Here is a 15,026-nt window from a genome sequence, read left to right as displayed (position 1 = left end):
AGAAGAAGAAGAGTACAATGTGATGTGAGAGTACACTTATTATACTTCTTCTCTCCACATAATTTGGTTTAGTTGGTATATATGAAAAATCAATTACTTAAAAAGTAACAAAAGGTAAATATTTACTCATTTGCTAAAGTTAAGAGGTATTATGATATGAGAGTATTCATTAGGGCATGTAAAGCTCTTGTTCAAACTTTCATATTTAATGCACAATGTTCACAGTATAGCTCATAACTCAGATTAGAGGTTGAAACATCTCAATGTCTCATGATGTATGAATGGGGCTCTAAACCAAACCTACCCCTAAACTATCTCTCCCCCCAACCCCACCTGTAGTCCCTTGGTTCATGCATGAAAATTCATAACCTTTTCACAAATCTGATGATTAGCCGGAATTGATGGAACTTTAGATCGCAAGACAAAAATGGTACATGGTTGTCATCAACAATTGACAGGCTAAGCATCCTGGAGATGTTCTCATCTCAAACTGGGCATTGGCCCTTGGTTCATCATTGTATACAACCCATGTATGCTGCTTGTGAAACTCCTGCATCTCTGAACATGTCTTTGCCCAGTCCCTTGGTTCATCATTGTATACAACCCATGTATGTTGCTTGTGATACTCCTGCATCTATGAACATGTCACACGCAGAGTACAGGCAATGCTAGCACTTAACTACATTTTGGATCCTAATTCTTCGGTACACTGAAGGGATGTCATCTGTAATACATTAACTAGTGAGAGGAACTTAAATTAATAATAATAACAAACAATAGTAATAATTAGGCAAACAATAACAACAAAACTATGTATCCTTTTCATCTAATATGTAACTTGATAGATGGTCTCAGGCACTTTTTGCACATAGATTCTTTAAATTGTATATCAAATTAGAAGAAAGAAATCACATGTAAAAGCCGGTTCAATGGAGAGATCTATCACACATTGTGATCAACGGTTAAAAACTAAAGCCTCATAATGTATCTGCCATAATGTGTAATAATCATAGAGATATGTGCTTATCTAACACAGATATCTTTGTTTACCTTCTGTCTAATCACAAATCTTCATCAGTCCTAATATAGTCTACTTATGTAAGGATATTATTATCTTAAAAACAAACATAATCTACGTAGAAAACAATAATCACAAGAGCAAAACTGATCACTGTAATATAATCCCAATTTCAGCTTCAAGCCTCCCTGCATGCCTAGTCCATCTATCATTTCTGACCAATTTTTTCACCACAGTTCAATTCAAAACGTTTTTCTTCATCTCTTTTATTTTACAAGTACTCCCATTTTCACTATAGTCCAATCAAAATGTGATTAACTCAGAGTTCATACATCGACTGGTTCTACAAATACAAAATTTGTATTTAAAGCAAAGCAAAAGACAATTCAAGCTGTAATGAAACAGTCAAGACTAAAACAGTAATTTTCCAGAGCTATTTTAAAGATGCAATTTAAGAACTATAAACACAGTACCTGATCTGATTCAGATAATGAGGAAGTTAAAGCATGAAGCTGGTACTTGCTAATATTGAAAATGTTGTAGCAAGATTTGAGCTATTTCTTTACAAGAGTTTGGAGCCTTATCCTTCCCCCATAAAGTTCCATGATTAAAACTTAAGAGAAGCCCAATGCTTCCTAGAGCAACAAAAACTATAAAAGACAGAAAAACAGAAGCTTTCTTCTCCATTTTGTAACAGAAATAGGCCCATGTAAAGGTTCATTTGCCTCCTTCAACTTGGAACAGGTTGATAATCTACCATTAAAGCCAGAAAGCTTGCAATTTAGAGACATCCTAACCAAAAACCACCTATTTATCTTCATAAAGAGCCTTGAAAGCTTGAGAAAACCCCCAGCTCCAGCAGAACAAGTTATCAAAATCAAGCCTCCTAGAGAAAGTTCCAAAAGAGAGTAACAAATAGTTGAAAACTCAACAAATTCTTCACCAAACTCATCAAGACCAATGCTTTGGCTCAGCATACACAAGTAAGAGGAGGAATTCCAAGAAACTCAGTTCCTATTCAACAAACCCAGCTCCAATTATCCAGCATGCCAAGAAAACAAAGTGGTTCCACCTCTTTAAATCCCTACTGCTTCCACTACCAAGTTTATTTTCTCCAAAACATTTGAAGCCCCCTTTCAAAAGCACACGTCTTTAAAAGCCAGACCAAAGAGTAAATAACCATGCCAAACTAAAAGCTGAACCAAATCCAGTTGTCATTTTGGCAAACCTGTGAGTGTGAGGGAATCATGAATGAGAAAAGAAAAAAAAATTGGCCTTTTCCTACAACTGGTTCTTTCTGCCTCCCAGAGCCAAAAAGAACCATCAAGAGCGTACCATCAACAAAATTAGAAATAAACCCAACCCATCCTCAAGTGGAATCAATGATCAAAGTGGGATAAAAAGGTAGTCCCATTTTTTCCTCTTTAACCCATAACAGAGAGACGCACATATACACACACTCTCTCTCTCTTTTGCTGTTCAGTTTGGTGTCCAGCATCTATGAAGCACGGGTGCATTTCTGGATTCGGGTGCGGGACTTGGCAATTTTTGAAAAAATAGGGTGCAGGTGCAAAAATATTTGAAAGCATGCAAACAACATCCTTTGATATATTTTCTATCAAAGGCAATTTTTAATATATTTGTTATTAAAAATATTTTTATTTATATTTTCTATATATTTCAAAGGCAAAAATATATTTTTACTTTGGGAAAGCATGCAAACAACATCCTTTGAAAGCATGCAAAACAACATTCTGGGAAAGCATGCAAACAACAAATGATAACAAATATATTTCATTGCTGGGAAAGCATGCAACAACATCCTTTTCTATATATTTTCTATATGTTATCCTTTTCATTTCAAATATATTTTCAAAGGCAAGAAACACAAAACAAAAAAGAAAACACAAAAGAAGCAACAAATATTTAGAATAAAATTGAGGAAGGATAGATTTAGGATGTTTGGGCCTCATTCAAAGCCAATTTCGGCTGTTCTGGCATGATTCAAGGCCGATTTCGGCCTATTTTGGCTGTTTCGGTCAGCCATCGGCCGATACAATCTGATTCGAACGATATGACCCGATTATGGCCGAATTTGCTCGGTTTGGAGCTAATCGGCCCAAATCAGCGCGAAATGAAGCCGAGTCAGCGCAAATCAAAAAAAAAAAAAAAAATCTTAGACATGGCACCGATGCGGGGCAGCCGCATCGCTGGCCGCACCCCGCATCGGACTCCAATGCGGCACCCTCCCAGCCGCGTCAGTGCTTCCTAGTCCAGCACTTGATATTTGAGGTTGGCTACATGAATATCTCATCATCTAGTGGGGAACGGTTAAATAAAACAAAAGTTTGTTTATTTTATTTAACAAACATGACTACAGAACCCAAGTTAAAAATAACACCAAAAACAACCCCCCCCCCCCCCCCCCCCCCAAAAAAAAAATAATAAATAAATTTTCAAAACTTTAGTTTTGCTTCATTATTTTATTTTTGTTTTAAGTTATAACTACTTCACTTTTGTTGTTCTTTTGCTTTATATTGAGAGATGAAAGAGACTGTGGCACTGTGCCATTCAGCGATTAAAGTTGGAGGCAGTTGTTTTCTGCTATGCTGCACAGCACTGCAGATATACGGATTTTAAAGTGAGAGAAAATAGGAATTTATGAGAGAGAGAGAGAGAGTAACAAAAGAGATTTTTTAAAAAAAAGTATGGAGTTTTATTGAAAATTTTCTCTGTTCAAAATGATGAACACAAAGTATTAAAATATACAATCAGTTATAGAGAAGAACCTAAAGAGTTTTGGAAATCAAAAACAGAATTACAAGATGTATTAACCCCACGTCCTAAGTCAATCAAATTAGGTATAGATCAACAAAGAATGCAGCTGTTCTAGAGTTTTCTTGGCATCTTCAAAAATATGACCATTCCGGTCTTTCCACACTAACCACACCAAACAAGCTGGCACAAGATTCCATACATCCAAGGAGTGTTTTCCAAACCAATTTCTGCATCCAAATAATAATTCAGCAACAGTGGAGGGCATCACCAATGAATTCCAAATAACCGGAAAATTCTACTCCAAAGAGCACGAGCTACATCACAGTGGATTAATAAATGATTCACTCTTTCCACAAAGCACCAACACATACAACACCAAACCTCTAGTATGAGCCCCCTCTTCTTAAGGTTGTCAATAGTAAGAATTTTGATTTCTAAGAGATCCAATAGTTATAAAAGGTCAACTTTCAATGTTATTATTAAAATTTATTGCTTGCCACATCAGCTATCTTAATTGAAGATCATTTTATTCTCTCTACCTTATTTATTACAACTCTTAAAATGTTTAGGAGGGAGAAAAAAAATAGAGAAATGCTACATTTACAACATTTTTACAACAAATCACATGTGGTTAGTTGTTATTGATTCAAATTTGAGACTAACACTAAGATTACTTTTTTGTTCCAACAATAACAACCAGTAACAACTTGCCACTTAGGATTTGTTGTAAAAATGTTGTAGACATATCATTTCTCAAAAAAATATATCATGCAAAATCTCAACGTTTAGAGGAAGAGCAATAAAAAACACACACACACGCACAAAAAATTCTATTCGTTAAGGATTACTGCCTCAACTTTGATAGTTAATTCTATTATACAGTTTCCGGGTTGGATTGTTCTTCCTCAAACAAAGGATTACTACCATGATAAGCCAATTGAACCCATGATGTACTTACTTGTAAAAACTAATCCCTAACTTATACAACAAACAGATGAAGCATATCAGCTACAATAAAAGTCAGCAGTCACAAGTAACTTATAAAGAGAAAAAAATAAATAAATAAATAAAAGAAAAAACAAAAAGAAGATCAATGATTAGATGTAGGTCTAACATTTTTACATTAAAAATAAAATAGAACCAAATTGGAAGGATCTCTCTCTCTCACACATAGGCATAGTTTCTCTCTTTCTAAACTTTAGATTATGCTTACTAATGATTCTCTCTCTAAACGTACAAGGAGGTTGTAATAAATAAGGTAGAGAGAAAAAACTGCTAGTTGATGTGGCAAGCAATGAATTTTTGATGACAACATGGATACTAGAACTTTTTCTATCATAAGATCTCTTAGAAATCTATGGTCTAAATAAAGTGTAACTTTACAAAAGTTACACTAGGTGTAACTTGAACCCATTATATATATATATATATATATAGGGTTAGATTCAAGTTACACCTGGTGTAACTCTAAGCAATATTACACCATCCAATAACTTTTTATAGAATTCATATTTTGAAAATCCCACTGTTAAATTACATGTTTTATATGTTCTTAACATTCATACAAATTTTTATGTTAATTGGTTATTATTTACCATTCGATCCATAAACTCATTTTTTATTCATTATTTTAAACTATAAAAATTTGAATTTAAATAATTGATTGATGTCATGATTATTAATTTTTTATTACCTTGAAAATTTACAAGCATGGAGAATATATGATTATAATATAATCTAACGGTGGATTTTTAAAAATTCACATCCAATTAAAAAATATTGAGTGGTGTAACATTACTTAAAATTACACTAGGTGTAATTTGAATCCAACTCATATATATATATATATATATATCATAATCCCCATAGAAAGTTTATGTGGCATACCTATTTTGCTGCATTATCCATCTGTAGATAAATTTTATCCAAGAGCTTCTCTTGAACCAAATATTATCATCAACAAAATAGTTTTCTACTAATCTAATTTATTCTTGTTTCTCCTTTTACTCCACCACTGAAATTTCTCTGGTGGTTTAAGCAAACATGCTTGAATAGTTGGAGTATTGTATTGGTAATAGTTGCACCTTCAAGACGCAAAATAATAATTAGGCCATTTAGTGTTGCAACCCTACGGCGCTGTGTGGGAACGATTGTATATCAAATGCATCATTAACCAATTTCCATCCTCATGTACAATAGTTATACAGCAGACATTCATCAATTTGATCTAAAATCTATTGCAAAATATAATATGAAATTGTTTGGAGCAATCTTTACTTCTCAATAATTATCTATATTCAAAAGTGTAAAGAAAAATTATCTGCAAATGATGATAAATATGATCAGAAGGTAGGCAGGGAAAACAGCAGCAGAGACCACTGAGTGTGTATATTTTATTAACCATTGGTTGCAATGAAAAAATAACTTGAATTCACATTTCTGAGGTATACAACAGCCAAAAATTCAAATATAAGTATCATATAAGGTGTACCTTACATGTAGTTATAATTTATTAGGAAAAGTGGTGAGCTGTGTATTCACAACATCCAAGGAGCAGCACTTGATCCTGCAAAAATACAGCACCAAGAATGTCAAATCCTAAACTCCTGGTTCTCTCACATTTGAAATGGCAGCAAAAGCATGGTGTAAGAATGTCAAACAATGACCAACTAGTCAAATTGGCAATAAAAAGAACATATTCTATAACAATGATCAACCAGTCAGACTATATTCCATGTCTCTAGCTAAAGTTTGTGGGCCACAAACAATTTCAATTATTTTCATAGGCCTTAGCAAGGATCCAGGAAGAGTACCCAAAACAATAATGATAAACTTTCCTTCAAAAGCTTAGAATTCCAAAGTAAAGTAGAACAATAAAATATAATTAAAAAATTGGTGAAAGTAATGATAAGACAAGGGTTACATTAACCCACACATGACAATCAGTAATAGTGAATGGTAAATCTTTGCACGCCTCATGAAGTGGACATCACTAATCGAAAACTCCGCTTCCCCATCCCCATGAGCCAAAACTAACTTTTTTATTTTATTTTTAATAGGTAGGGTCTTGTTAATAAGTGCCCTAAGGGCACAAGTTAAAAATTAATAGATGCTCGATTATGAGCTATAATGCACACTTTTCAAAAAATAAAATACACATATTAATAATTCATTAGCTTACACACACAATTTCATTGTGGTAGTGTGTGATTTTTTGGATATGTGTGTATAGTTTGACTTTATTTTTTTAAAAAAAATGTATAAAAATATTATTTAACAAAGCAATAAATGCATTTTAATAACTGCCCTTAGGGCATTCGTTTACAAAATTATAAAGGGTAAATCTCTGAAGTGTAAGTTTAGCCAAACACAACTACATATTTCTACCTTTTGCAACATTTGTGTAAACCAAAGCCTTTGATCCGATTTCAATAAGAGCGATGCTTAGGGACAATTCTTTAAGTGTTGTACCTTAGCTTCCCCAATTAAATTTAAGCATGTGACTGCATTGTCCAATGCAATACAAAATGTGTTATCTATCCCAAGGACAATTAAATTTATCAATGTGGCTCATGGATTAATACAACCATGTGGTTTAATTTAATTGGGGAACCTAAGGCATTAACAGCTAAGGAATTGTATTTAAGTTTTATCCTTCTATAATATGCCAGAAGCTTGTTCATCCTGTCATTCTTTTGTAATTAGAAAATCAAACTCAAAAAATGTTAAATCAACTTTCTTAGAGGAAGGAATGAAAAGAATTGTAATGAAAACATTAAACAGATTAAAAAATCAAAGTAGTAACACTAACAAAAATAAATAAATAAAATAAAGAGTAATGCAAAATGGTAAAAGGATTTAGAATGAGCACCTTCAGCTTACCTACTGTATGATGGAGTGGTAAAGGGACTGGCTCAAAAATTAATCTACACCTCCCAGGTGGAAAAAGAATGTAATCTATGGCAGTGGATTACTGGATTCCATTTGAAAGTCACTCATAAGTCTTTCTGGAGAGTCCACTGCATCTTTATATCTTGATATTTTATAAAAGGAATCTCAACTCAATGTATGTCCCTTAAAACTCTCAATTTGTCAGCAATTTGATGTGTATCTATGGATTTGTCTAATTTTGACAATTCTCTAGACAAGATTAAATATGTCTGGAAATTGAGAATGTAATTTCTAGATTCCATAACATGAAGAAGCTTCATGCATGGATCTGACTGCCCTTCCTTCAATAACCCATCAACCAATACTGTCCAAACAATCTCATCTTTATTCCATTCTTTCTCAAGCATGCTCTCAAAAAATGTTTGAGCTTCTTCCACCCGACTTACCCTGCAGAGAGCACAAATAAGTGCTTTGTAGATTGGTAAGCGGGGCATAAAGCCTCCAATTGTCATCGAGTTGAATATTTTCAGAGCATGGTCCACTTCTAAGTTCTTGCAATGAGCAACTAATAGAGAGTCATTAATTTCTTGATTAGGAGATAAACCTCTCTCCTTCATATTCTCCACCAATTGATCTGCTTCCCATGGTCTGCCTTCTCTACACAATCCTCTCACTAGAGTACTGTATGTATCTACAGTAGGTTCGCATCCATTCTCTGACATTCTAGTTAAGAGACTACATAATATTTCAAAGTTGGTATATCTCTCATGTGAGCTGCAACTGTACACTGCTTCATGTTGGGCAACAACCTTTTCTGTGAGCAACTGACATTCCTTTTGCAAACCTTTCAACATGACACTGTAAGTTCGGTAATTGGGTTTGCAACTCGCATTAACCATTTTCCGAAGAAGTAAGAACGCATGATCTAGTCTACCAAGCATAACAAAACCATCAATAAGTGCAGTAAAGGTTACCACATCAGGAACTAATCCTTTCCTCTCCATTTCTTCAAGTAACCTCTCTGCATCATCAGCTTTTCCCTCTAGACATAACCCATAAATGAGTGAACTATATGTGTACAAATTAGGTGAGCAATTCCTTTTTTCCATTTCATGGAAGATCTTGAATGCAAGATCAGTCCCACCGTTTCTACAGAGCCCATCGATCAAAGATGTGTAGGTAATGACATTTGGTAGCAATCCTTGCTCTACCACCTTCTTACATAACTTCTCAGCCTCAGAGAAGTGATTAAGTTTGGATAACCCATTTATAATGGCATTGTAGGGTTCTATACTTGAACTGCAACTACTTCCCCCCATCTTCTCAAATAATGATAGGGCAATGTCTAACTTGCCCTCTTTACAGTATCCATCAATCATAGCAGTGTAACTGACCTGATTTGGACTAATACCCCGTTCCACCATTTCATGGAAAAGAGTACATGCAGAATCCAGCTTGCCACCCTTGCAGAACCCTGAAATAAGTTCGCTATAAGTCCACTCGTCTGGTTCACATCCATTCGCCTTCATCAAATCCATTAATCTCATAGCATTGTTCAGGTTTCCCAATTTAAGGTACTGATTGATGAGTGTGTTATATGTAACCACAGTTGGAGAGGGACCAGCTTTAAGCATTTTGTTGAAAAGAACCATTGCCTTCTCAACATCACCCATCAAGCAAAATCCCTTTATAATTACATTGTAAGTTAGGGCATTTGGCGTCATATAATGACCTTCCATCCACTCAAAAATCATCAAAGCAACACCAAATCTTACTCCAGCACACAATTCATTTATCAAAGAATTAAATGCTACTTTATTTGGAACCAAACCATTTTTCAACATCTTATGGTATAGCCCAATTGCAATCTCAAGCTTCCCAGCTCGAGACAACCCACTGATCAATGCTGTAAATGTCTGAACATTCGGATCACAACCCCTCTTCCTCATGCTCCCCACAAGTTGAATTGCCTCATCCACACGCCCAGCCTCACATAATGAAGTAATTGGTACCGTATAAGTATACACAGTTGGCTCAATCCCTTCCTCAATCATTCCTTCAATCATGTCCAACGCCTCGTCTATCCTCCCATCATTACATAGCCCATTAATAAGCGTTGAATACGTAACAGAATTCGGGTCACACCCCTCCTTCACCATCCTATCGAAAACCTCAAATGCTGCCTTTAAGTTACCATTTCTACAATGCCCAAGAATGAAAGACGTATACGTGAAAACATCCGGGCACATATCAAACTGAAAAATCTTACTCAAAACCAACTCTGCCTCTTGAACCTTACCCTTCTTACACAAAATATTAATCATAGTATTGAATGTAATCAAACTTGGTGTAATCCCACTATTCAACATTTTAGTATAAACATCTTGTGCTAAACCAATCATATCAAACTTGCCCAATTGAATTAAAAGCGTGTTAAAGCTATACAAAGTAAACCCAAAACCATTTTCACTTATCTCATTCAAATACGACATAGCCCTGTTGAGCTCGTCCTCATTTCGACAGGCTTTGATCATTTGTATCCTCACGTGGTCCACATGCTCAAATTTGCGCTCGCGCAACAGTCTATCGAGCATGGACACGAAACAGCACGTGTCCCGTTTGTGAAAATGCCTCTGAGAGAACCAATAGAAGAAACGCAAAGCGGAGTGCGTGTTGTTGTGGATTTGGAGGATTTTGGAGACGTGGCGGGGTTTGAGTTTAGGGGCTAAGGTTTTGAGGTGTGGGTTTTTTTCCCACTGGGGATCAGAGAGGATGTGGCAGATTTGGGAGACCAAGTTTGGGGGTTCGGAAGAGCCATTGCTGATGGGTTTTGAGGAAAAGTAGTGGAAACCCAATTGAGAGAGAAGGGTTTGGAGGTGAATGGGAGATGGGTTTTTGAGGAAACAATGGGGCTTTAACATTTTGGGCGGTGGAAGAAGGTCATGAGGTTGTGGCGTTTGTGTTGGGGGTGCTTGAGGATTTCATTCTCAAAGTACCTAACGGCATTGAAGACAACCAAGACCCCTCATACCTCCTTTTTCGGTTTTTGTAAAAAGACCAAGTTCTCATTAATTTTTGTTAAACTAATTATTATTATTCCACACAAGTTTAAATTATTTTTTTTTTTTTTTAGCAACAAACTTACGCTAGGCAATCCATATATCTAAATATATAATAATAGATGAAGATGAGAGAAACTTAAATTAGAATTCAAAATTAAAGTTTTAATTTTGTATCATGTGTCATAAATCATTTATTTTTAAAGAGTTCTATTTCTTAATTGTAGAATCAAATCTGGGATCACATCATAAAAAAGTGTTTCACAATAATTTTTCTTTTAAATAAACAATTTACATTTTATACCTTATAATATCCTTACAAATTTTTTTAAAGAATTAACAAAATATAAAAATGACTATCAATAGTATTTAAATTATATATATATATATATATATAGGAATTATATTATGTATATTATTGTATATCTTTAAGTGTATCCATGCATACGTATTGGATTACAAGGTAGTATGATTCTAAGAGAGAAGGACATATGTACCACAAACTCCATTTTGAAAAGTGGTGATAATTATGTAGTGTATACGAGACACATGACTATAATTTTTAAACCACGATTTTCAGTAATAATTGTGAAATTATGAAATCATATTTTGAAAAACGATTTCAGTTGTGTATCTTGTACACAGAGTCTGTAATTATCATAACTCATTTTATAATTTTTCTTTATATATATATATATATATAATTTGATAATTATTGTGAGGCCCAATAATTTATGGGCCAGGCCCACTTACTCATGGGGAGTCCAAAGGCCCAAGCCGAAGAAGGCTATGGCCCAAGCTCAATAATATAAATCACAAAATGGCCCGGAGATGCAGCCGAGGACAGTTCAGTCCTCGGCAGACCCAAAGTTCCATCGAAAAGAGGGGCAAAAAAGGTATAGGAACAAACTTGAAAGAAAATCTAAAATATCTCGGGAAAGCTACCCTTACTACCCTTCCCCAATAAGACTCTGCACTTAACAGAGCCGGATTCTTCGGCTTTTTCAGCCACCCCCAACGATTCTGGGATTAGACTGACGGGACAAATATCAGTCTTGGAAAGGTTGACCCTACACGTGGACGGAGGACTGCGAGCATTGGCTAGTATAAAAGAAAAAGTAAGTAATCTGGAGAAGGGGGCCTCCCATCCCACCTCCAGGAAAAAGACTCCAGGTGTGAAAACACCTTAACAATGTATGCACACCACAAAAAACCCACCGCCGAGTAACCAAGGCCTAGCCTTTCAAACCCACGCTCTACAAATGATATTGTCTGGGCCTTTTCACGTGCGAACCCAACACTGTTGTGGTTCGTTGCGAATCGTGTCCTTACAATTGGCGCCGTCTGTGAGGAAGGCTTGCGCGTTGGCGCAGGTGGCGTTTGAGTCAACTCTCTAGCAAGCAGAGATTTGCGGGTTTTCCCCTATCTCCGGTGACATGCAGTTGTTGTTCCGACATAAACTTCTGCCAAGGGCTACGTCCTGCGGTGCCAACGGCACGGGCAGCTCTAGGGGCTTCCGGCCTCAAGCCAACTCTCCCCGCCATGGTCAAGGGGCTGACCTTCGAAAAAGCAAATAAGTACAAAAAGTACTCAAAAGAAAAAGCCAAGTTTTGGACAGAACCAAGGCCTTGCATGGTCCTCGGACTCAAGCCTATGGGGAAACCAAGTACACAAACGAAAAAACCACAAGTTTTGGACAGAACCAAGGCTTTGCATGGTCCTCGGACTCAAGCCTATGGGGAAACCAAGTACTCAAACGAAAAAACACAAGTTTTGGACAGAACTAAGGCTTTGTATGGTCCTCGGACTCAAGCCTATGGGGAAACCAAGTACTCAAACGAAAAAACACAAGTTTTGGACAGAACCAAGGCCTTGCATGGTCCTCGGACTCAAGCCTATGGGGAAACCAAGTACTTAAACGAAAAAACACAGGTTTTGGACAGAACCAAGGCCTTGCATGGTCCTCGGACTCAAGCTTATGGGGAAACCAAGTACACAAACGAAGAAACACAAATTTTGGACAGAATCAAGGCCTTGCATGGTCCTCGGACTCAAGCCTATGGGGAAACCAAGTACTCAAACGAAAAAACACAAGTTTTGGACAGAACCAAGGCCTTGCATGGTCCTCGGACTCAAGCGTATGGGGAAACCAAGCACACAAACAAAGAAACACAAGTTTTGGACAGAACCAAGGCCTTTTATGGTCCTCGGACTCAAGCCTATGGGGAAACCAAGTACACAAACGAAAAAACCACAAGTTTTGGACAGAACCAAGGCTTTGCATGGTCCTCGGACTCAAGCCTATGGGGAAACCAAGTACTCAAACGAAAAAACACAAGTTTTGGACAGAACCAAGGCCTTGCATGGTCCTCGGACTCAAGCCTATGGGGAAACCAAGTACTCAAACGAAAAAACACAGGTTTTGGACAGAACCAAGGCCTTGCATGGTCCTCGGACTCAAGCTTATGGGGAAACCAAGTACACAAACGAAGAAACACAAGTTTTGGACAGAATCAAGGCCTTGCATGGTCCTCGGACTCAAGCCTATGGGGAAACCAAGTACTCAAACGAAAAAACACAAGTTTTGGACAGAACCAAGGCCTTGCATGGTCCTCGGACTCAAGCGTATGGGGAAACCAAGCACACAAACAAAGAAACACAAGTTTTGGACAGAACCAAGGCCTTTTATGGTCCTCGGACTCAAGCCTATGGGGAAACCAAGTACACAAACGAAAAAACCACAAGTTTTGGACAGAACCAAGGCTTTGCATGGTCCTCGGACTCAAGCCTATGGGGAAACCAAGTACTCAAACGAAAAAACACAAGTTTTGGACAGAGCCAAGGCCTTGCATGGTCCTTGGACTCAAGCCTATGGGGAAACCAAGTACTCAAACGAAAAAACACAGGTTTTGGACAGAACCAAGGCCTTGCATGGTCCTCGGACTCAAGCTTATGGGGAAACCAAGTACACAAACGAAGAAACACAAGTTTTGGACAGAACCAAGGCCTTGCATGGTCCTCGGACTCAAGCCTATGGGGAAACCAAGTACTCAAACGAAAAAACACAAGTTTTGGACAGAACCAAGGCCTTGCATGGTCCTCGGAATCAAGCTTATGGGGAAACCAAGTACACAAACGAAGAAACACAAGTTTTGGACAGAACCAAGGCCTTGCATGGTCCTCGGACTCAAGCCTATGGGGAAACCAAGTACACAAACGAAAAAACCACAAGTTTTGGACAGAACCAAGGCCTTGCATGGTCCTCGGACTCAAGCCTATGGGGAAACCAAGTACTCAAACGAAAAAACACAAGTTTTGGACAGGACCAAGGCCTTGCATGGTCCTCGGACTCAAGCCTATGGGGAAACCAAGTACACAAACGAAAAAACCACAAGTTTTGGACAGAACCAAGGCCTTGCATGGTCCTCGGACTCAAGCCTATGGGGAAACCAAGTACTCAAACGAAAAAACACAAGTTTTGGACAGAACCAAGGCCTTGCATGGTCCTCGGACTCAAGCCTATGGGGAAACCAAGTACTCAAACGAAAAAACACAGGTTTTGGACAGAACCAAGGCCTTGCATGGTCCTCGGACTCGAGCCTATGGGGAAACCAAGTATTCAAAAGAAAAAACACAAGTCTTAAACAGAACCAAGGCCTTGCATGGTCCTCGGACTCAAGCCCATGGGGAAACCAACTACTGGGATGGGAAAGGTCCTCGGCTCAAATACTGTAAAAGGTTAAGGCCAGTAAGAGTGTTAAGAAGATGGCGGAACGCCCCACTATTCAGTAGCCCAAGGGGGCTGTTCATTTTGCGGGTGATATGTCTTCGGATGGTTACTTCCTACACCGCATCAAACATTTACTTCTCATCTCGGCTAGTTTTGGGGTAAGTATCGTTCTTCACAGGTCGGCATTGTTGTGCCAAACAACTCTATTAAAGTTATGGTGATACCTTTTTCTTAGTAAGTATTTTGGCCCTAGTTGTCATTGATTCAAATGCTATATTATTGTGCCGAACAGCACTTGCAAATTCGTAAAAACGCCATTCTCTTTGATAAGGGGTTAAGGCCCCGAGTATTGTACTCTAAGGTCGGCAGTATTGTGCCCGGCCGATTCAGTAAGCTCATCATAATGTCCTTTCTGTTCCTGCCTAATGGGAGTTTCAGCCCTAAGTATCATGTGTTCGATTCAGTATTATTGAGCAGGATTATTTTTATAAACACAGAGCAAGATCTTTTTATTAACAGGAACTTTGGTCCTAGACGTCGGTCACGGTTT

General features: G+C 37.4%; 1 protein-coding gene across 11 annotated transcripts; it reads right to left on the bottom strand.

Moving 5' to 3' along the window:
• Positions 1-227: 227 nt before the first annotated feature.
• Positions 228-10,729, bottom strand: LOC126723457 (pentatricopeptide repeat-containing protein At5g65560-like). Of its 11 annotated transcripts, none has more exons than XM_050426871.1 (4): positions 7,668-10,729; positions 6,288-6,362; positions 1,492-2,246; positions 228-724 (listed from the first exon to the last, which is right to left on the bottom strand). In XM_050426871.1, exon 1 carries the CDS (start codon positions 10,606-10,608, stop codon positions 7,858-7,860), a length of 2,751 nt encoding a protein of 916 aa, XP_050282828.1. In that variant the 5' UTR covers positions 10,609-10,729; the 3' UTR covers positions 228-724; positions 1,492-2,246; positions 6,288-6,362; positions 7,668-7,857. The 11 variants fall into 11 exon arrangements, with proteins under 11 accessions (XP_050282828.1, XP_050282830.1, XP_050282826.1 ...); XM_050426873.1 differs by having other exon boundaries at positions 6,293-6,362; XM_050426869.1 differs by having other exon boundaries at positions 7,679-10,729.
• Between the last annotated feature and the right edge of the window lie 4,297 nt (positions 10,730-15,026).

Source organism: Quercus robur, chromosome 4 (assembly GCF_932294415.1).
Source record: "Quercus robur chromosome 4, dhQueRobu3.1, whole genome shotgun sequence".
NCBI lineage: Eukaryota > Viridiplantae > Streptophyta > Magnoliopsida > Fagales > Fagaceae > Quercus > Quercus robur.
This window is presented reverse-complemented; position numbering and strand designations above follow the sequence as displayed.

What these genes read in the sequence shown, in the direction of transcription:
- LOC126723457 (XM_050426871.1), bottom strand. Translation starts at nt 10,608, where the DNA reads ATGTTAAAGCCCCATTGTTTCCTCAAAAACCCATCTCCCATTCACCTC.